This window comes from Topomyia yanbarensis, chromosome 3 (genome assembly GCF_030247195.1).
Source record: "Topomyia yanbarensis strain Yona2022 chromosome 3, ASM3024719v1, whole genome shotgun sequence".
NCBI lineage: Eukaryota > Metazoa > Arthropoda > Insecta > Diptera > Culicidae > Topomyia > Topomyia yanbarensis.
This window is the reverse complement of record NC_080672.1, coordinates 289,531,843-289,552,357: the sequence shown is the minus strand read 5'-3', so window position 1 is coordinate 289,552,357 and position 20,515 is coordinate 289,531,843. Positions and strand designations below refer to the sequence as shown.

The 20,515-nt window shown below is 39.6% G+C and overlaps 2 protein-coding genes and 1 long non-coding RNA gene across 4 annotated transcripts; 1 reads left to right on the top strand and 2 right to left on the bottom strand.

The window, feature by feature from the left end:
* Positions 1 to 1,864: 1,864 nt before the first annotated feature.
* LOC131690126 (probable 3-hydroxyisobutyrate dehydrogenase, mitochondrial) lies at positions 1,865 to 11,508 on the top strand. Its single transcript, XM_058975666.1, has 3 exons — positions 1,865 to 2,186; positions 10,482 to 10,987; positions 11,046 to 11,508. The coding sequence occupies exons 1-3, from the start codon at positions 2,031 to 2,033 to the stop codon at positions 11,359 to 11,361; spliced, it is 978 nt and encodes a 325-aa protein (XP_058831649.1). The 5' UTR covers positions 1,865 to 2,030; the 3' UTR covers positions 11,362 to 11,508.
* LOC131690125 (programmed cell death protein 2) lies at positions 11,419 to 14,775 on the bottom strand. Of its 2 annotated transcripts, none has more exons than XM_058975665.1 (6): positions 14,428 to 14,775; positions 14,277 to 14,374; positions 13,923 to 14,220; positions 13,672 to 13,863; positions 13,510 to 13,617; positions 11,419 to 11,701 (listed from the first exon to the last, which is right to left on the bottom strand). In XM_058975665.1, the coding sequence occupies exons 1-6, from the start codon at positions 14,602 to 14,604 to the stop codon at positions 11,528 to 11,530; spliced, it is 1,047 nt and encodes a 348-aa protein (XP_058831648.1). In that variant the 5' UTR covers positions 14,605 to 14,775; the 3' UTR covers positions 11,419 to 11,527. The 2 variants fall into 2 exon arrangements, with proteins under 2 accessions (XP_058831648.1, XP_058831647.1); XM_058975664.1 differs by having other exon boundaries at positions 13,920 to 14,220; positions 14,428 to 14,774.
* A 1,777-nt stretch (positions 14,776 to 16,552) lies between these two features.
* On the bottom strand, positions 16,553 to 20,282 carry LOC131690956 (uncharacterized). The gene is made up of 8 exons (XR_009305658.1): positions 19,904 to 20,282; positions 19,216 to 19,825; positions 18,967 to 19,077; positions 18,595 to 18,897; positions 18,280 to 18,512; positions 17,037 to 17,977; positions 16,861 to 16,974; positions 16,553 to 16,801 (listed from the first exon to the last, which is right to left on the bottom strand). It is a non-coding gene; the product is annotated as an uncharacterized LOC131690956 (long non-coding RNA).
* Between the last annotated feature and the right edge of the window lie 233 nt (positions 20,283 to 20,515).

Here is a 20,515-nt window from a genome sequence, read left to right as displayed (position 1 = left end):
TTTGATGCAAACTCGAAAAAAAATTTGACGACGATTCACTTTTTTGGATTTTGGCACATTTTTGCCTTTCTCATATAGAAAGGTTATGCAATCACTCTGAAAAACGTCAACCTAATCCCGGCCAAATTTTTATTTCGACTCGCATAAGGTTTCTGGATTTTAACAGGGGCGTAGTTGATGGTTTACGGAGAGGGGTTACATCCCCCCTCTACTGTTCACTCCCCTCCTTTAAAAATCTCCTTAAATCAGCCCTCAGACCATCACCCCATCCAGCCCTCATACCCCTCCCTTTCAACCCCATCATCTTTAAACCGCCACTATATCACAAAGCATACCAATTTAAGCTGGGGAGTCGTTCGTTCATGGGACTTTCGTCCTCCTCGCATACCCACCCCCGCATGACAAAATGAGTTAGCAAGCAGATAACATTGACCTAATGCTGATTAGGCTAATGGAGTATGATATTTTTTTGTTTCAAGTGTTTCACCGTCGACACGTAGCTCATCAAGTTCGTGGCTGGCATGCCATTGTGTATAAGTGCAAAGTGTACTAAAAATGTAATGGACATTTCCACAAGTATGTTGAACATAAAAAGCCTCCGTGCCATAGTTTAGAGAAATGAGAAAGGCACAATTGCACCGCTAGGTGGATTAAAACAGTTTTTTTTTTTGAAGCGCTGACATAATTAAACTTTGTTAAAAAATTGTAAAGAAGAATTCTGCATAGAATTTATAATTTTATTGGCTTTGTGGTATTCCAGAAAAGTGTTAAGCTTAAGGTGTGGGTTTTAACCACAGTTCCCCTACATTTGTTTTGCGACATGCTGCAATTAGTAATTGCTACTCCGTTATTGACCAGAACCAAATTAGGTCGCAAAATGTTCATTGGAATAACATGCTTGGGAATAACATGTTGAGCCACATTGTAAATCTATATTGATCCCTGCATGCTGATCAATACCGACGCCGGCCACGTCCGAATGCAGATCTTCTGGGAAAGGAAGGAATGTTAGTCCGATACATGTTGCTACTAGAGACCGAGGAATCCTCTGAATCTCCACATGTATCACGGGAAGGGGAGAGTTGTTAGTAAGTGTGCCAATAGCGTTATCATGTAATAATTGCTTCGGGCAGCCGGCTGCCGAGAATTTGCGAAATTTATCATTTGTTGTATTAATACGATTAGCAAAATAAGCTACTTGAACTTCGGATAGCTGGCTATTAGGAGCACTGCTTATATTTTTTAATAATATTCAATCACGCGCCGAATTTTATTTGTTTTGCCACATGCTGCAATTTAGAATTTAGGCAAGCTATTCTAATTAAATCATACTAATATGCCAACTCTAATTGCAATTTTGGATTTACTCTTCCAGGCTGCACTTAAATGTACAAGGCCTAGTGACATCAAAAAGGAAACTATGTTCCTGAATTTTAATTGTAGATATTTAGCTTCAATTGGTTAAAATTTATACCTAGATAGTCATGCTTGCTCGTGAACGTAGGCTACATTTTAATACCACAATGATCGTGTACAAAACCCTTCAATTTTTGATAATCATTTTCTTAGCTCTGAGGGTCTCAATACTGAACTGTAACAAACTATGTGCCAAGACGGTATCTAAAGATTGACCGAACGTGTAAATCATACTTTAATCCCATTGAACCGACCAAAACCCGTAATATCGCATTTTGTTCACTTCTCTTATACTCAACTGTACATTGAATGAAAAAATATATTCTGCATATTGCTTTGAGCTGATTTCATTAGACACTACCCGTTTCTCGATGGTGTGTGTTTTGCACGGCCACAAACAACCAACCGATTGACGAGGATCCTGCCCATTGCTACGGATCGTCTGCCTACGAATATAGACAGCAACTGTATTATGGAGTAGTCGCTATATATCGTTCGACGAGGAAGGGAGCGTGTGATTTTTGGAGCAGCAAGTTCAGGGTCGTTGGCAAATTCGTTGCGGTTCAAAAGTATTAGTCTCCGGCGAATAAGTGATATAATCTTTAGTCGCAGCAATGGCTTTCCGTGTGCTATCGTACTCCAACAATCTAAAGCATACCGCTTTGATCACCGAACTGCTGTCTAGATCCTTCTGCAGTGGACCCAAGAATGTTGGATTCATCGGACTGGGCAATATGGGCGGACCAATGGCCAGTAATTTGATGGCAAAGGTTAGTGTTATGTAATAAGGACTCAGGTGGTTCACTCGTGGGTGCAATTAAAGAAAATGTCAGTTTTTATATAAGCGCACCTGAAGTGTTTAGTAAAAATTTATCATACTGAATAAACATAACTTTTAATATACTTCACTGGGAATGATGGGTTCAAATCCCTTCCAGTGTAAAATAGGTTTTGAGTGGAATATGTACTCAATTGCAAATATTCGCCTCAAGCAACTCACAAACAACAGCTGGGGTAGACAGCTGATAACTGGTGATATTATGGAACTGTTGTAATGCAGTATTAACTATACGGAAAGATCGTGTGTTAACTTCATTTCGTACAATTATTTTTGATGCAGTTCAATTATGCACCGCCAAATTATTTATTATTGTTTTAAATATCTTATCCTATAGGTCATTTAATCTAGAGATATATAATATAAATTAATATTCACAGTCAACAATTGAACTCGCTGCATATTATATTATTGAGTACACTTAGCACTGAAATCCTACTTTCTAATAAAAGAAAGGCTCTTTTTTACGTGGATGGATCCATTTTTTCTACTTCCATTTAACATAATAAAAGTGCTGTCCTCCTATCTCCTAGAATTGTGACGTATCTCTGAAGGATCCCACACCATTTTCTGATCGAGATCGAGCATTTACTCTCAGAAGTTTATTTCCAATTCAGGAATCCAATCATTTTGGTTTGTACTTCTACAGAAGACTGGTTCGCTTTTCATCACATATTTTGGCGACCGGCCGCTGTGCGTCAGCAACAGTTTTGAGGGGCATGTCGAAAGGCCTGTTCACATATACAGATACTCATATATGGTATGTGCTTATCAACGCAATATTTGATTACGTAAAACGAACATGTTGCCGGTCGCTTTATTTAGCTTGTGGGCTGATTCTGGTTATTGGGTGATAGAGTGAATTATAACAGCTGCTTTTGGCTTAATTTTGTTTTCTAATGAAGAACATTATTATCAACAGGTCATATAACTATTTAATCACTTCAAGAACCGGTTTGTGGTTTGTTCACCGCCACACAGTCGATTTTTGTGTGTTACTGACCGCATGTCACCCGATTTATAAATATCAGGAGACAATCGACCTTGAACTATGCTTGAGTGGAATTAGGAAGAAACAATAACTACATACTATGGGAATCACATAAATTTTTATGCGTGCCGTAGAGATTTGTGAAGAATTGCGTTTTCATTTTTATCGTTCTCCCATAACACCGGTATAACGCTACACTCGCGCAACCTTAAGTGTAATAAGTTAATCGCTTTCTCACACTACCACGCATAGAGTTGTTCGGATTTGTTTTATTCAGTTCGTTTATATGATACGACACGTTTGTGTTAGCTTGAAAGTAGTAATTTCTTTGCTCTACATTTTAAATTTCTTAAAACTAGGGTCTAGGGGATTACACAATGACTTTTAGATAATCTGGCAAATGTGTATACAGTGACGACCCGTTTTTGTCAGCCCCTTGGTGAGTTTTATGCTGATAAAACAGGGACATTGATAAAATCGGTACATATATTTTTCTTTCTTTTTAAGAAAGCGAAGCTCTTAAAATATTCTTTTTAGTCCCTAGATATATCCTCATAACCCTTTCGGATTATTTAGGTTAAATTTCCTTAAGGGGGTCAAAATTTAAAAAAAATGAAATTTTTATTCTTCATATTTCGGATCTCTAAGATAAGAAAAATATGATCAAGAAAGAATTTCCTCGAATTCAATATGGTTCGTCTGCTAGAGCCCATCAAACTATCAACTATCGATTTTCATATGAAGCTGACAAAATCAGGTCAAAAAGCTGATAAAATCGGTGGTACACAAAATCGGCGGCTGATAAAATCGGGTCTTCACTGTATTACAATGTCCTTGAAGAAAGACGTCACGTATAGAAATTTAAAGAACTTTGCAAAGACATGTGAATACAACAAAAGTTCACTAACGCAAACTGGATAAGCTGGTATTTCACTTTGATAACACAATGTTCTTTCGTCAATTAGGAGGACCAATCAAAGTAATGTTACAGTGCAGCTTGCTGTTTCCTCATTTTATAGTAATCACATAAGAAGTTTTTCTGACTAGATAAGACAGTTTCTGTTGAAAACATTAGAATTAACGCATAAGTCGGAACATTTATACAAATTTATGTTCAATTTTTTTGTAAAAATTTATTCATCTAACATTTAATGTCTTAAGGGGACCTTCTCCTGAATTCGGCGGAAAATCAAGCATATATTTAAGAACTTTTTGTGTAAAAATGAAAGGACATACGAACTTCTGCTTTTGATCTTTTATTCGTTATTTATCGATAAGTCGAATTTTTTTTTCAAATATTCAAAATGGTAGCTTTAAAATGGCTGATTTCGCCGGCCTACTACTTTTTAAAGTGCAGGACCTCTCATAGCTAACTAAAGTGAGAAATGGTAATAATTTATTAAAATAGATGAAATTTCATATGACACATTCATAACAACTCAAATTTGAGTGACCGACCACTGTATTTCATAAAAAATGCACGTAGTCAAAAAATGAGTTTGTATCGTTTACTCAGTTTTGAGTTTGTGATGCAAATTTCAAATTTGAGTACATTTTACTCAAAAAGAAAATGGAAAAATAATCATTCAGTATTTTTAAGATTATTCTACAGAACATCATCGGTACTTCAATTATCATTTACCTGTACCCCCAGGCACTAGCGATGTCCAGAAATATAATCCGACCACGTTTTTGGATATCTCTTTCATGCCAATCGGCACTTTGTAGTAATGGCAGAAACTATAAAGACAAGAAAGAAAGTTAGATTTGAATAGAAACAAAACTCAGAGAAACCTACCTTTTAGTTTTCTGAATGATCTTTTATCATGATTTTAATTGACGTCAAACTCCACGCACTTTTACTTGAGAATAATTTTTTTCACCCGAAATTTTAAAAGTTCAATGGTTACTCACCAGTTGAGTTAATTCTACTGAAATTAACTCATTTTTTGACATATTGCATCTTTTTTTCGAATTGAGTGTCCTGAACTCAAATTTTGAGTAGTTTAGAATGAGCGTGTATACCTAGATTCAATAAATTTTAATGAAAAAAAATAAATTTTATAGAGTTAAAGAAATAAAGTGAAATCTGTTTCTTTTTTGCTGTAATCTCGTTTAAACAATATAAATAAATAATTTTTCATATCAATTTTAGGTATAAGTCAGACAAAAAAGTATATACTTCCAAATATTTTTTGAATAAAGGAAATCAGATCAATAGAACAAGACCTATTGTTGACTTTAGAACAAAAAACATGGGTTCGAAAAAATGCCATTTTGAAAGCAGTATATAATTTCATTTTGCCACAAAAAATTCTCAAATATTGCTTTAAAATTAAATAGTTCAGAGAACTCGTTGAACCCCCAAACTACTGCGATGACAGGACTGTTTGCAGCATAGTCAGTTGGTCTCATTTCACGAAAAAGCATATCTCTTTGGCGAGGAGTACGAGGTAGCGCTCAGAGGTGCATTTGTGCTCGTAGCTCAGGACCACTTACGCACCCAGCAGTATTTTGGCCACAAAGACTGAATGCGATGTCGTTCTCCTTTCAGCGAGGGTTTGCAATAGAGCATAGCGAATTTTTTTTTTGGAATTCTTGAAGACCCTCTCATATTGTGACAAATGTCAAAGTAAGCTCAGATGTCAAATTTCACATCATTTGGACAATTCTAGGCTCCCGCCCACTTCGCTTGAAATTTTTAAAATTGGTGCCGTGGGAAAATATGGAGGAAAAATATATTTAATGCTATAACTTTTGAAGTAGCAATCAGAAAATTACAATCTATACCTCTTTTTAAATTAAATAACCTTAGTATTTGAATGGAAAAAATCATGTTTCTAGAAAAATAAGGGAAAGTCATTTTGGCCCCAAAATCCCCTATTTTTAATAATTTTTCTGCTCCGTGGTGCAAACCATATATATTTTGCAGATTTTCTAATGTGAAAAAATCTCAGAAATCGAACGGAACCTTTTTGACCTTTGTCCGAATACGAGAAGTTGGGGTTATAGGGGCTTTTGTCCTGCACAATAAATTTTATCATTTTCTCATGCATATATCTATTATTCTTCAATCAATTTTCATAAAATGTAACTTATTGAACGTGGAAAATTCTTAGGAATACAACAAAAATAGATTCGTTAGCCGTAAAATTCAGAAACATCAAATTTGTTGACATTAACTCTACCAATCACATTTTTTTCATTACATGTCCTAATATCTCAACTTCCCCTATTTTTCCAAGAACAAAACTTTTCTCATGTGATCCCTAAGCGTATTTTTCACTATGAGTAGTAAATTAAATAAGAATTTTGTTGTTAAATGAAGTTAATATGTGCGATTTTATGATAAAAATGTGAAATCGAGACTATATGTCAGATAATTTGATGTTTCTGAATTTTACCGGTAGTGAATATATTTTCGTTTTGTTCCTAAGGATTTTACACGATCAACAAAGTACAATTTATTAAAATCGAGTGAAGAATAATAGAGATATATGCACGAGAAAGTGATAAAACTTAATAAGAATGACAAAAGGCCCGTTAACCCCAACTTCTCGTATTCGAACAAAGATCAAAATGGTTCCGTTCGATTTCTGAGATTTTATCACATTAGAAAAACTGCAAAATATGTATGATTTGCATCACGGAGCAGAATTTTTTTTAAAGATAGAGGATTTTGGGGCCAAAATGACCCAGTTCCCCACTTTCCCGTATTTTTCTAGAAACAAAAATCCATTCAAATACTAAGGTTATTTCATTGCTACTTCAAAAGTTATAGCATTTAATATATTTTTCCTCTATATTTTCCCATTGCACCAATTTCAAAAATTTCAAGCGAAGCGGGCGGGAGTCTAGAATTGTCCAAATGATGTGAAATTTGGCATCTGAGCTTACTTTGACATTTGTCACAACATGAGAGGGGGGGGGGGGGGGGCTTTTGAGAATTAAAAAAAAACTTTTTTTGCAATGCCCTAGTGTGCAGGCCTCATAAAGCGGTCTTCATACGCTACTTTGTTTGTTCCATCAACACTTTCTCTGCAGCTCGAAAGGGTATACTCGTAATTACTCTTTTGACAGCATCCCAGATTTGCACATACCTCTCCACGCTTCCTATGCATCCAAGCCGACACATTTGGGATGAGTCAGTGGGTTCACCTTCCTTTTTCCGCGTTGTCCCACTCTTGCTTTCACTTAGCCAACGTGTCCGTTCTGAGCAGTCTCCTTTCATTTCGAGCATTTCTCCGCTAGTAGCATCCACGTTCTCAGCCAAAGTGATACCGCCTTCAACTATATCATTCTGTACGCGCTCGCGACACTAACATCCATTATGGGAAACATGCTTGTCAATTTTATCCGGTTCCGCTTTGAGTTCAGCCCAGCAGCCCAAGTCTGCACCTCAGTATTGAGGATGAGACACCCGCCAGGAGACGTCAATACGTTAGTTGTCCTCTCTGCCTTCGCACATACGTAATCGATATGGCTGTTGTAATTTTAACGATCGTCGACCATCACACCCAGGTGCTTCAGAGCACGCATCGATTGGATTGAGTGTCCCCCGACGCAGATCACGTCACGCCGGATGTTTTACAGTTTTTTACCAGCACTACTTCCACCTTGCGATGATCCAGTAGCAACTTGGCATCAGCCATCCAGGTTTCCACGATTCCAATTGTCTCTACCGTCATCATCGGCTTTCGTCAGGACAACATCATCTGCAAAGCCGACGATCTCAACTCCCCTGGGCAGTTCCAGTGTTAACACTCCGTTGTACATTATACTACAAAGCGTTCGGGCTGAATATGGAGCCCTGATGTACTCCCACCCTAATCAACCTCTGCCCCATGTTCGTCTCGTGGACCAGTACTGGTTCTGGATGTGACTTTCCTGAACCTTACACAAATAGTTCGAGACTTGTATTCTGTGCATCGCTACAACGATAGCCACCCAGCTGGCGCCGTTGAACGCGTTCTTCACGTCGATCGTAACCACGGTGCAGTAGCGATTATCCCTTCTCCTTCGATTCAATGCTTTCTCCGCGCTCGCGATGACTGCGTCGAGATCTCTTTCCGAAATTCGAACTGCCTCTGCGTTCTCTCCGCTCTCACTTTCAGCGTAGTTTGTCAGCCTGTTCAGGATGACGATTTCCAGAAGTCTACCAAGAGTATCCAGCAGACAGGCCGATACGATACAGGCCGACGATGGTTTTGGCAGCAACGCCAACTTTTGGATGTTCCATCTTTCCGGGAAGTAGGCTTCGTCCAGGCATTTCTGTAGAGCTATACTGAACATGTCCGGAAATGCTAGCATCGCAGACTCGATTGTCACCAGTATTTCCACCGGCTGCATCGACATATGGAGTAGGCGGCCATGCGGTTGAGTCGTTTCGGGAAAAGACCCTCCACGATAATTTATAGTTTGTCAGTGCACCTTTCAGCTGGCGTCGTTGGACTCTTGATCTTAGCCATCACGGTAAGCGTTGCCCCAGGGTTTAGCGCCTACTTCTCTGAACATCTTATTGTAGCAGGTGGATTTACTATACACTATCTCTTGCCAAAAAGCGGCCATAGCCGCCGAGAATGTCACCTTACACTCTTCTCTGACTTCCTCAGATCTCGCTCTTTGAACACATCCTATGGTTTTTAGATAGGCAACACGAAGGATTCTGGGCCCTTCACTCCATCAATAAGCCCAACGCCGGCAGTTCCTTGGCTCCATTTTCCTCGGCATTGTTACGTTACACTCCCTCGTTAATGTTTCCGCAAACTCATCGGTATTCGGAATTGGAGCGAGGCTGTCAGCACAAAATGCTACCACAAAAAGGTCCTTGTCGAAGACCTTCATTTTCCACTTCCGCTCGACAGTCCTCATTCTCCGCCGTCCAATGGTGTAGTGGATCGCCTGGTGGTTGCTATGTGTGTTATTCTCTAATTCGCCATTTCATGTTATCCATCAGAGACGCACCTCAGAATGTTACGTCGATGATGGATTCCCGGCAGTCTTCACGGAATGTGCTAAGGGAACCTTCGTTGCACAGCCTTGCATTCAGCTTTGTCAAGGCTTCAAACAGGCTGTAACCTCTTGCGTTGGTCAGCCTGCTACCCACTTCACGGTGCAAGCGTTGAAATCTCCTTCTATGACAACCGGCGTTGATTTTTGTGCTTTTTGGGCTCCATCTTCAAGCCACTATCAAACGCCCGTAATAAGTAGTCGCCTCTATATGATCCATGATTACTCTTGCAAGCAGTTACAGGTCGCACACGAGGGTTGATGCGATGCTTCATGGGGTAGTAATAGTTCAGTAATAGCGTTCAGAGCCGGATCGGCGCTAATCAGGAGCATTCAACTGAGCCTACTTCCGCCGGCTAAGGTGCCGAGTTTCGAACGTACTTTGAGACCTACCCACCAGGGTAGGTTTACAACATGGAATGAGACACTTACTACCATTGAAATGAAACCTGTAAGTAGCACTAGTTAGTTTAGGAAAGGAGTGCAGCACTGGCACCTTAGAGAAAGATCAGTATTCACGACTCGTTTTTACGAAAAAGTCCACGCTTGTCGATGGAGAGAGGGGGGGGGGGGGGGGGGTGGAATAGAAATAGTTCACGTGGACTCATACTTACATTTTTTTTCTCAACGAGGTCGTAAACCAAATTGGCATCATTGGCATAAGCGTTTGATGTTTTCCTTCAAATCATCCCAAAACTGTGTAACCCTTAAAGAGCCCTAACAGCATATCATGTGCATGCCACAAAATCATTGAAAATCAACACCCAGCTTGCAACCAAAAACAATTGATTCAATCTTCTATATCGCTTTCAAAAACTATTTTAGAATTTTAAATAATGTTAATTTTACTTGAGCCAATTGAAGTTCAAAGTTTACATTAAATTTTGTGGAATTGTGATAAATACAAAAAAGTGTCTTAGGTAATTTTCGCGGGGGGTCGAAACGAAGGTTTTTTGGCCCACGTGGTACATGAATGGCCCATTGATGGATTTGACGAAGGCGGTCAGGGGAAACTTGGTCCCGTACCAAGTGCAGTGTATGCTCTAAGTGACACCTTGCATTCATAGTTATACCAAATACATTTTCATTCCATTAGAATAATAAATAAATGCACCAAGATGATATAGTTGTAAAAATCAGTTTGGAAACAAATTGATTCATATTTTGTAATTATAATTCCTGACAGTTGAGCTGGTAACAATCACTGAAATAAAATCCTATTTACAGGGACACAAGCTACACGTGTTTGATGTTTCGGCAAACGCAAAGGACGCCATGAAAACCAAGGGCGCTGTTACCTACGACAATGTGTCGGATTTGGCCAAGGTTTCAGATTTCGTCATCACAATGCTGCCAACGAATGATATTGTAGCGGACACCTACGACACCATCTTGGCCGGAGGAATCAACACTAGCACCATGTTTGTCGATTCAAGCACTATCGATCCCAATGTGGCAAAGGCTGTTCAGAAGAAAATCAAAGCAGCTGGCGGTACCTTTGTCGATGCACCCGTATCCGGTGGTGTGCCTGGAGCCCAGAATGCAACATTGACCTTCATGGTCGGTGGAACGACGGAGGAGTATGATCGGGTCAAGGGTTTGTTAGAGGGTATGGGCAAGAAAATAACTCATTGCGGTAGCTACGGAATGGGACAAGCTGCCAAGGTTTGCAACAACATGATGCTCGGTATCTCGATGTGCGGACTGGCTGAATGCATGAATCTGGCCATAAGGTGAGGTTTAACCATATACGAGTATCGCAGTTTTTTATTTATTTTATTTCGTCGACAGACTTGGATTGGACGCTAAGGTATTTGCTGATATAATCAACGCATCCACCGGACGCTGTTGGGCATCAGAAGTCAATAACCCAGTGCCCGGATTGATTCCCACAGCTCCGGCTGCCAAGGAGTACGCTGGCGGTTTCGCAACCGGTTTGATTACTAAGGATCTGGGAATTGCGTCAGCCGTGGCAACATCTTCAAACACCCCGATTCCGCTGGGAGCTTTGACTCATCAGATCTACCGCACGCTGATGGCTAAAGGGCTGGCCAACAAAGACTTCTCCGTGGTGTACGATTTTATCAAAAACAACGATAAGGTCTAGGTCGATAGTTAGCTCAGGCGCAAGGATTTCTTTCAAAATTACACGTCTTCCAGAGTATGCATTTATTATATAGCTTTTATCCTTATTGAGCAGGATATGAGCAATCGCATTTGTTTTATTCAGTAAATAAATATAAATAAAAAGTTACGCATGACTTCTTCCATCTTTATTGATCGTTCGCTGAGTGATGAGAATCAGTTTCGAGTACATCCTGTTTGAAAATGTATTCCCTTGCATAACCTTGGCCTGGCGGGTCGCAGCTTTGTTCACACGTATAAATAGCCAGCGTGCCCCAATCAATGCTATCATTTTTAAGACTGTTTAGAAGCTGTGGCATTATCTGATGGAATGATAAGATAGGGTAAATCGGAAGCTCACAACATTAAATCGGGAAAGAGATTTTTAATCTAATGGAAGCTAGCTCCGTCAACCTTATGCCAAATATGAACAGATATTGTTACTTCTGGCTTACCTACAGGACGTTTAAAGCATCGTTCAATTTAAAGTTCCTGCCTCTCAACATGAATACCGACAATGAAATCAGTTAAAAAAGGTATTATGTACTTTTGCTTCCAAGAAAAATCAGGAATATAGTTGTATGTATAAAGATCAACAAGATAGCAGACTGCTAATGGCGTTTTCGTTTTTTCTTGGTGCTACACCGGTGTAGTGCAAAGAAAGAGATAGACTGATTACACCCAAGTTTGAATGAGTGTAGCACCGACTACACCGGTGAAGTGCACTGTCAAAAACGAATATGCCATGTGTTCTATTTTGTGATTTTTATTGACTTCAAAAACAGTTGACATTTGAATAAATTTACACTTTTATATAATTGTTTTACATGAAGAAACCTACACAGTACGCGGATTGTTTATGTAAGTAAACTATAAGTAACCAAACGCGTTAATATTTGACATGAAACTTTCGGAGTTTATTTTCATTGAGTTACAAAACAATTTTCTAATAGTCTAATTATTAGCTTACATTACTGATTAATATTGACAACATTCGTCGACTGTACTGCCGTGATACGCATAACAGTCCCACCTGCATAGGAAACCCATAGCAAATGGGACTTTTATACGGATCACGGCAGTGAATCACATATAACAAACCGCTACTACCATTTTAACCCTCCGGAAGTTGCGCAAATAACTCATTGAACGAGCAGCCGCAGCTTCTCTAAGGCGATTTCGCTAGATTTTCAGAGCAGCGTGCACTAGCGCGACAGCCGGAAGGTTAATGGAAGCTAACAACCAAAAGCTACTGAATATACATTTGTAAAGTAGCTAAGTAGCTGGAGCACAACTTTGTGTGACAAAGAGTTGCGTAGTGGTGGTCGTTTTGAAAGTTCACACATGTTTTTGGTCTGGCAATATGCTATTTTCTCCCTATGAGGGAAAACTTGGATGAAAGCCAATTTTTCTCCACGAAACATAAAATTGTGTAAATACGCATTTGTGCGTGAAATAACATAATTAGTTGGGAGCACATCGTTTGGCATATCGTTCATTTGGCGTAACAGTAGGTGACACATACTTATTCATTTGGCGTAATGATTATTTGGCATAAACGTCATTTGGCATAATTGTCGTTTGGCATAATTTGAAAAATGCATTGAATTTTCTGTTACGGCGACACCTCCCAAGCAAACCTATGATCCACTCGTTTGCCCGGGCTATTCAAACTTAGGGCTACCAACACCATACTTAAAGCGATGTGGCGTAGCCACATTAGGCGTCAACGTTTAGTATAACATATTTTAATGTATATTTTAAATTATGCCAAATGACTATTATGCCAAATGACCATTATGCCAAATGAACATTATGCCAAACGAAATCATGTGTCACCTGCTGTTATGCCAAATGAACATTATGCCAAATGAACTTATGCCAAACGACGTGCTCCCTAATTAGTTATAGAACTTGCATTTTGACTTCGTCTTATCAGAATCTGCCGATAACTTAGAGCCAGAATAGGCTATCACCGAATTGACACTTGCTTCACAAACGGAGAAAAAATTGCGTTCCTGAGCAACCAAGTGAAACGAGCAATAATTGTGCAAACAATAACCGCCCAGGGATATAGTAAGGTGTAAAATAGCGTAAATCGATAATAGTACGTATTAAACATAATACTTACTTGACATTCGAAAACTCTTGCACCGCCACAGTAATCACATGAAGTGATATTTTTAGGCACAACAGGCGATAGCCACAGTGGATTCCCTCCTCGTTCGTACCGCAAAATCTAGAAAAAAAATGCGTTAGGTCGATGTATCTGCTTGGAATACGAAAAACTAACCTGATCTGGATCGTTTGCGATTCTTTTTCTGAATTTTAAGAAGTATTTGTCTTCACTTTGTTCCGCATAACTATCCAGTTCGCTTTCGGTAAGATCTTCCAGATCACCAGCCTTTCCTTCATTCACCAATTTCCGGTACTCATTCATCTGGTCCTTCTCGTTGTCCTCCTCAGATAACTTTTTGGTTGGTTCCTGTAAATAGTAGTATATTAAACTAAAATATTAATTTTCTAACGATGGGCGCGTACCACCTCTTCCGGTTCCGTAACAATCTCGTACTGTGGAAACAATATGCTAGATATGGAACTGGTGTTCGCTACCTGTCCACATGTGGCTTTATGACCATGCTTCCAATCGATGCGCTGGTGAACCACTCCACAATAGCTAGTAGTCTTGCATTTAGAACACAGCTGCGGCCCACGACACCCACACACAACACAGAGTGGAACTGGGGAAGGAACAGGATCGGAGGGTACATCTTCACTTGGTGGATCGAAACTAAAGTAATCATTCTTCCTGGCGAGTTGGGAACGATATACTTTGATGTTTCTGTTGGTATCAAAATTGTGAGCAACATGCAATGCATTGATTTGAAAATTATTTACTTGCACTGGTTTGGTTTATAGCAGGACGATTTCAGACAGACAAAAATAAACAGCATTCTGTGGAAGCAATTTTCTTTTCCATCCAAGGGAGCATATATCTAAAAGGTAAAGCGTTTAATTATATGTAGGTAAATTTATGAACGTTTCTTACTTGACACAAAAATACGCAAGGATCACCACATTCTTCACAAAGAATATCCTTTGGCGAAGGCAAATGTTTCAACTCCAGCCATGCAGGTTTACCACCCACTTTGCTTCGAAAAAACTTATTTGTCAGGAGCCAATCAGCACACGGTTCTAAAAATCCTATATCCACTAAATCACTCATGTCGATTTCAATAAAATAAATTGGTACAAAAAGCGTTTCAATTTTGGGAATTAGCAGGAAATGAATAATAAGCGCAGCGATAATATGCACCAAAATCGCCCAAACCTATAGTAGATTCTTTACTGACACAGTAACCGCACTTTTATTGACAGTTCACTAAATATAGTATACTGTTTACATGCTGTGGACGACTAAATGCGCTCGAATCAAAACTTGTCGAAATGTCAATTGGCAATAGGGTCAGGGGCCCCTTGGTTCGAATCAAAACTTATCGAAATGTCAGTTGACGATAGATTCATCCCGAGTGTTCATTGGTGTTTACATGTTGCTTGAGTTGCCAATTTTATTTTGATTCCATCACCCAATGTGGCTAGGGCACATATTATTCAGGGGGACGCTGTTTAGCAAGTATTTCGTACCCAACATCAGCTAGACCGGACCTGGGCCGACATTATGGAACCATTTCGAATCGACTTTTTCATACAAGCTTGCCTACAATAAACCTTTCGTTTCGAGATGCGCAATGCCACCCCTGATTATTGGGTAAAGCTTAGTATGCACCTCTTGCGAAATGAGGTCGCGAAATATTTTTCCTTCTTCCGTGCGGAATTTTGACATTTGCTCGCGAAAACTAGTCTGTGTGTTTGCTGTTAGATGTCGCTTTTGATAGCTGGAAAACGACATCAGCTGTTGTTTGTTTATTTCTTTTTTATATTTCTGTTGTCATTTAAATGTTTTAAATGATGTATTTTATTAATTCATCACGGATGTGTATGAAATCGGTAACAATTGTAAACCTATTTGCCATTCATGAAGCTCTCAGGGAAGTGACGTACTCAGCGTGAATCATATTTCGAGAATGATTAATCATAATGCTTATTTGTGACGGTTCCGGATGTCTCGGGGAAGTTCAGTCTGACCAATTTAGACAGCACAATTCCTGCAATCGGAAATTTAAATCATTGGCTGGCCAATTTCTATCTAAATTGGCTGCTTCTACCGGTTCTAGAAGACCCAGGGAAATGATCGAAATTCGCTCAAACCAAATCTATTGTAATTGTCCGAATCGTAAGTCTAAATCGGCGTTTGACCATTAAGAAGCAAATCTGATTGCCTTGGCCGCCTTTACCGCTTTCACAAGTCTCGGGGAAACTACCTTTCGAAACACGTTTCGGAATCCGGAAATATAACAACCGACTCCGACTCAACCGGTTTCAGGTCGAACCAAACCCTAGGCTTTAAACTACGTTAAAAATCGATTATGATAACAATGGCTACTACTAAAGGTTCCGGAAGTCTCAGGGAATGCTACCAATAATAGTACGGATACAAACCTATTTTTGGTATAACAATTGTGAGAATCGTAATTGAAATTTATTGCCATAAGTAATTCGTGGTAATTCTTATTGCATGAAACTCTAAGGAATTGCGCATATTGCTACTACTTGTATTACTACCGCCAGAAGCATAATTGTCCCATGTGTATAGGGATTCCCATAGAACATGGGACAGTTTTGCTTCTAGCGGCAGAATACCTCACACAAAAAATGCTGTTCAAGTCTGATATTACACCGAAAGTTAGACGAATTAACTGAATTCTAATTTGATGGTCAAATTGACCCTGTATGTAAATTATGGAAAAGATGTTATAAGCCTTTTACAATCAGACATAATCCAATAATACGTTATAATCCATTTAAAACGAGTGTATTGCTAGTTAGGCACTTTTCAATTAGTTAGGTCTTTTCATAATCAGTTCGGTCATAAAAATCAATTAGGCCCTTTTATAAATTGTTGTAAAATCGCTATCAAAATTCTTCATAATCAAATGTTGCGTTATGTACGTGCTCGGGTAGATATTTGTTAATGGAAAACATGAAATTTCAATTTGTTACATTTTGTGGTTAGGCCCTTTTCAAATGTTTGGATAGAACTGGGTAGATTGTAATTGTAATTGTAAATTTATTAGCTTGCGATACCCTGTTGGTTACATTTGTAAATTAAAAAAATATAAAATTATAAATTCAGAATCAAAACAAGTATGACCAGTAGCTGGTCGAAAACACTTTACGGTGCGATCTTTTCAATTTCGTCCGAGTTCTCCGCGCAACTGAATCTTTTTCCGGAAGTGTTTTTTGATTGATCTGCAAATCATCATGTTTCGATCACTGCCCACTAGGTTGATGGTGATTCCGTTCTGTTAAAGAAGTGGGAAGAAATACAATCTATAGGATCACAAGAATGAGTCACACTTACCGAATCTACCGGTGCGTCTAATTCGATGTAGATACGTTTCGCAATCGGCTCGTCCCTGCTAATCCATCGGCGGGTTGAAGTTGACGACAATAGTCACCTGTTCGACGTCGATACCTAAGACGAAAGAATCTCTCCGTAACCTGGTGCTGTAGCCAGAATCAAGTGGTGGAACTTACCCCTGGACAAAACGTTCGTTCCAACCGTTGCTCCACCGTTAGATTACCGGACAGTACCGCTACCGAGTGACCATCCTGGGACATCCTGCAGGTCAACCAACCGGCCGTTTTTCGTACCTGTTTCGATCGATTAACAGTTCTGAAAATAAGTTTACTTGGACGTTTACAACTGTCCTATACATCATATGACAGAAAATGATCGCTTGTCCGACGGTAATCACACAATTTCTCGTCCTGGTTGCGGAACTTGACGTAGTACTGTTTGATGTTATCGAGTGATTCTTGCTCCCGCGCCTGCCGAATGACGATCGGATTGGGTACGATGTACTCGGCAAACTCCATTACCTCGCGCTCGTACGTGGCCAAGAAGAACACCGACCATAACACCCGCCTCGTCCAGTACAAAAAGGAAAAACTAGGTCGTACGTCCTGAACTTTATACCCCAGTCAATTAGCTTGCCGGGTGTTCCGATGATGATATGATTAGTCAGCTTCGCCCCTTTGACGGTCTCCTCACCGCGAACGGCGTATAGAAGTTTGATTTCCGGACAAAACTTTGCCATTTTGGCAGCTACTTCCCCCTTCTGAATTGCCAGCTCATACGTGGGGGAAAGGCAAATCACCTGCAGATAGTTTTTTAACTGATGGACTCAACTGTGCATTGCCAGCACAAAGGCAGCGGTTTTTTCCTGTTCCCGACTGACTCTGGGCGATTATATTCCGTGGCGGACCGGCCAACAGAGCCATCTCCTGAATCTTGGAAGGGCGTTGAAACCCATCGCATAGACTCCCTGAAGTAATCCCGGCTTCACGTGCAAAACTTCGAAAGTTTTAACCAACCAACCGGCGAAGAAGAATCCTTTCGCTGCACCTTCAGATCCAGCTTTGATTCTACTAGACCTTAGTGAACATCTTTCATTAGCAAACTTGCATCCGCCGGGCTAAAAGATTAGTCACGGATAATTTTAAAGCTGATACTAAATATTTCGGGAGAAAATTTAGAATAGGACGTAAGCAACAATGAGATTCTCTTTGGGGTCTTTCTCTTCTGTTTGTTACTCGGTCGTTTCAATATTTAGTACTCAACTCTTTGCCTAATATTTTAGTAAAAACCATCGGCTATGTACTGGAAAATTAGTGCAAAGTGTTATAGTGACGTCATAATCGAAAGAGAAAGTAAACAAAGAGAGGCTGTCAATGTTCCTTATGTCCTAATCAAAATTTTCTGCAGATTTCGACTTACTTGAATGCCTCTGCATCTTCCGCGGAGGAAGGTGTTTCTCCATTTTCTCTTGCAGCTTGTTTTTCTTCAGGAGCTGCTAGAGTCAGAATTTCTGTAGCTACCGAACTCCAAACATCAGGTGCAGCTTTGGTTCTACTGCCGGTGGACTAGGTTTTTCCGCATTCTCTTTCTCTGGACTGCCAGCCGCCGGCTCTGAATCCTTATCCTTGATGATATGTACTCAGTTCGCTAACCTATTTGTATTGAAAAGAAAAATTCAAATCCCATCCCAATGATCGCTTCAAAAATAGGTTATAACAAAAAAAAAACACTTACCGAGTGCAGAAATTTCTTGATCCGTCGTCTTTTTGACCCAGTTATCGGCAGCGCTTGCCATCGTTTCGATCGGGTATTAAAATTCAATAGCAAGGTACAAAGTATGGGAAATCGTCCTGAATCAGCACGGGTACTGTCCCTCGGGTGGTTTATTCCTTGCAATTCGCTGAAATTTTGACCAGAGCGACCTTGCGGAAAAAACGATGCCTTCTTTTGCCTGCTCACTTCCCTGCCATGAAACCGATGATGAGCGCTTATTCCAAACGGTTAGCCGATTGAAGATGACGTGCCATTATGTTTGTTCTGTGAATTGATAAGGACATTTAGATATACAAAGGAATGTTTGGAGGGATGCTACTGGTAAATACATACCGCAAGAGAAAGTCCTTTCCGAGCATCTTGATGTTGTGTTTTCTGTTGGCCCATTATCACTGCGTTTTCTTGCTGGGTGATTACCATGATATTATGTTGTTGGTGTTCAATCTGAAAAAAATCATAATAAAAAAATATCCGTAAATGAGTGAACTCGAGCTTTTTAAAGAAGAATAGGGTATTACATTACAATGTACTAAACACGGTACTGATCCTTTCGAAATAAAAAAGGTAATAAAAATGTCTCACCTTGCCGCACCAACTGAATAAAAAAGTCCTGCACACCGCATGGTACAGTATAGTATGCTGCTGCTACTGTGTTTGAATGTGCTGTTGCTATCTTTTTTGCAGTTGGTAAATCTACATTTGGGTTGGATCTATTGCACTAATTGCGGTTGCTGACCAGGTTGTACCGTCGGTTGAACGTTATTGCTACCGACCTTTAGGATGATGGTCATGGTCTGGAAGAAATCTTAATTTTCTGATGTTGTGGTTGAAGGTGGTTCTGCTGCTGAGCTTGCTGTGAAATGTTGGCGATAAGCACTCGAATAGTGATTGCTTGCTGCTGCTGGAATGGAATCACGAGCACTGTGTAGGCAGTGATATTTTCAAAAATAGTGGCAGACATGTTTTAAGGCAGAATGTGCCGATGAAATGTTTTCCGATGTGTCCATCATTCGTAAACTCCTGTTGTTCGTTTGAGCAGTAATTGCTATGTGGTCCTTTTTTGAGGGGCTGTTGCTGGATTTGGAGTAGTTGGTACTGCTGCGGTTGTATCGATTTAATGTTGGTTGGCTGATTGCCAGATCCAGGATGTTGAGACAAGATTAGTTGAGCTGATTTGCTTTGTTTGGGTGTGCTGCAAATAATATTAATTATTTAAATTTAATTGTTTAAAACTAGAAACAATCACTTCCAGTAATATTTTTAAACTTACCATTCAAATTCGAAATATTGAATTTCTAAACCACGAAATTTTGACAGGTTGCGATGAAAAAAATTGCCAATCTTGTGTTTTCTTATATTTTTTCATTGCAACCTGTCAAAATTTCGCGAGCCTCCGTGCGAAATAATACCGCTGACCATTATTTCGCAAGGAAAAAGTTTGCCTTGGTGACAGCGCATAGAAAGCAGCGCTGTCTCGCGGAACTATTATGAAACTTATCGTTTGTCGAACCGTGTCTCAGCTAACTTCATTTTTCGTTATCGTTTTCGCGAGAGCTGCGTACCGCTTACGAAATGGAAACGAAATTTTTTTTCGCGAACATTTCGCGACGTTTTTTATGCATAGGTTTTGTATAGGAAATTTCATTTCGCAAGAGGTGCATACTTAGCTTAAACAGTAATAAATAATACCTTTTGCAAATATGTCAACGACTAGTACACGAGACGTATGAAACCGCTTACCCTATATTCTCTTTTTGGGGCGAAGTAACCAAAAAACGAGGTCCAAAGTGCTGGACCGAGGCGAGATGTTGAATACGCGCAAAATATATATGATTTGACCATATTTGTGCTATCTGTTCAACGCAAAATGCATTAAACACTG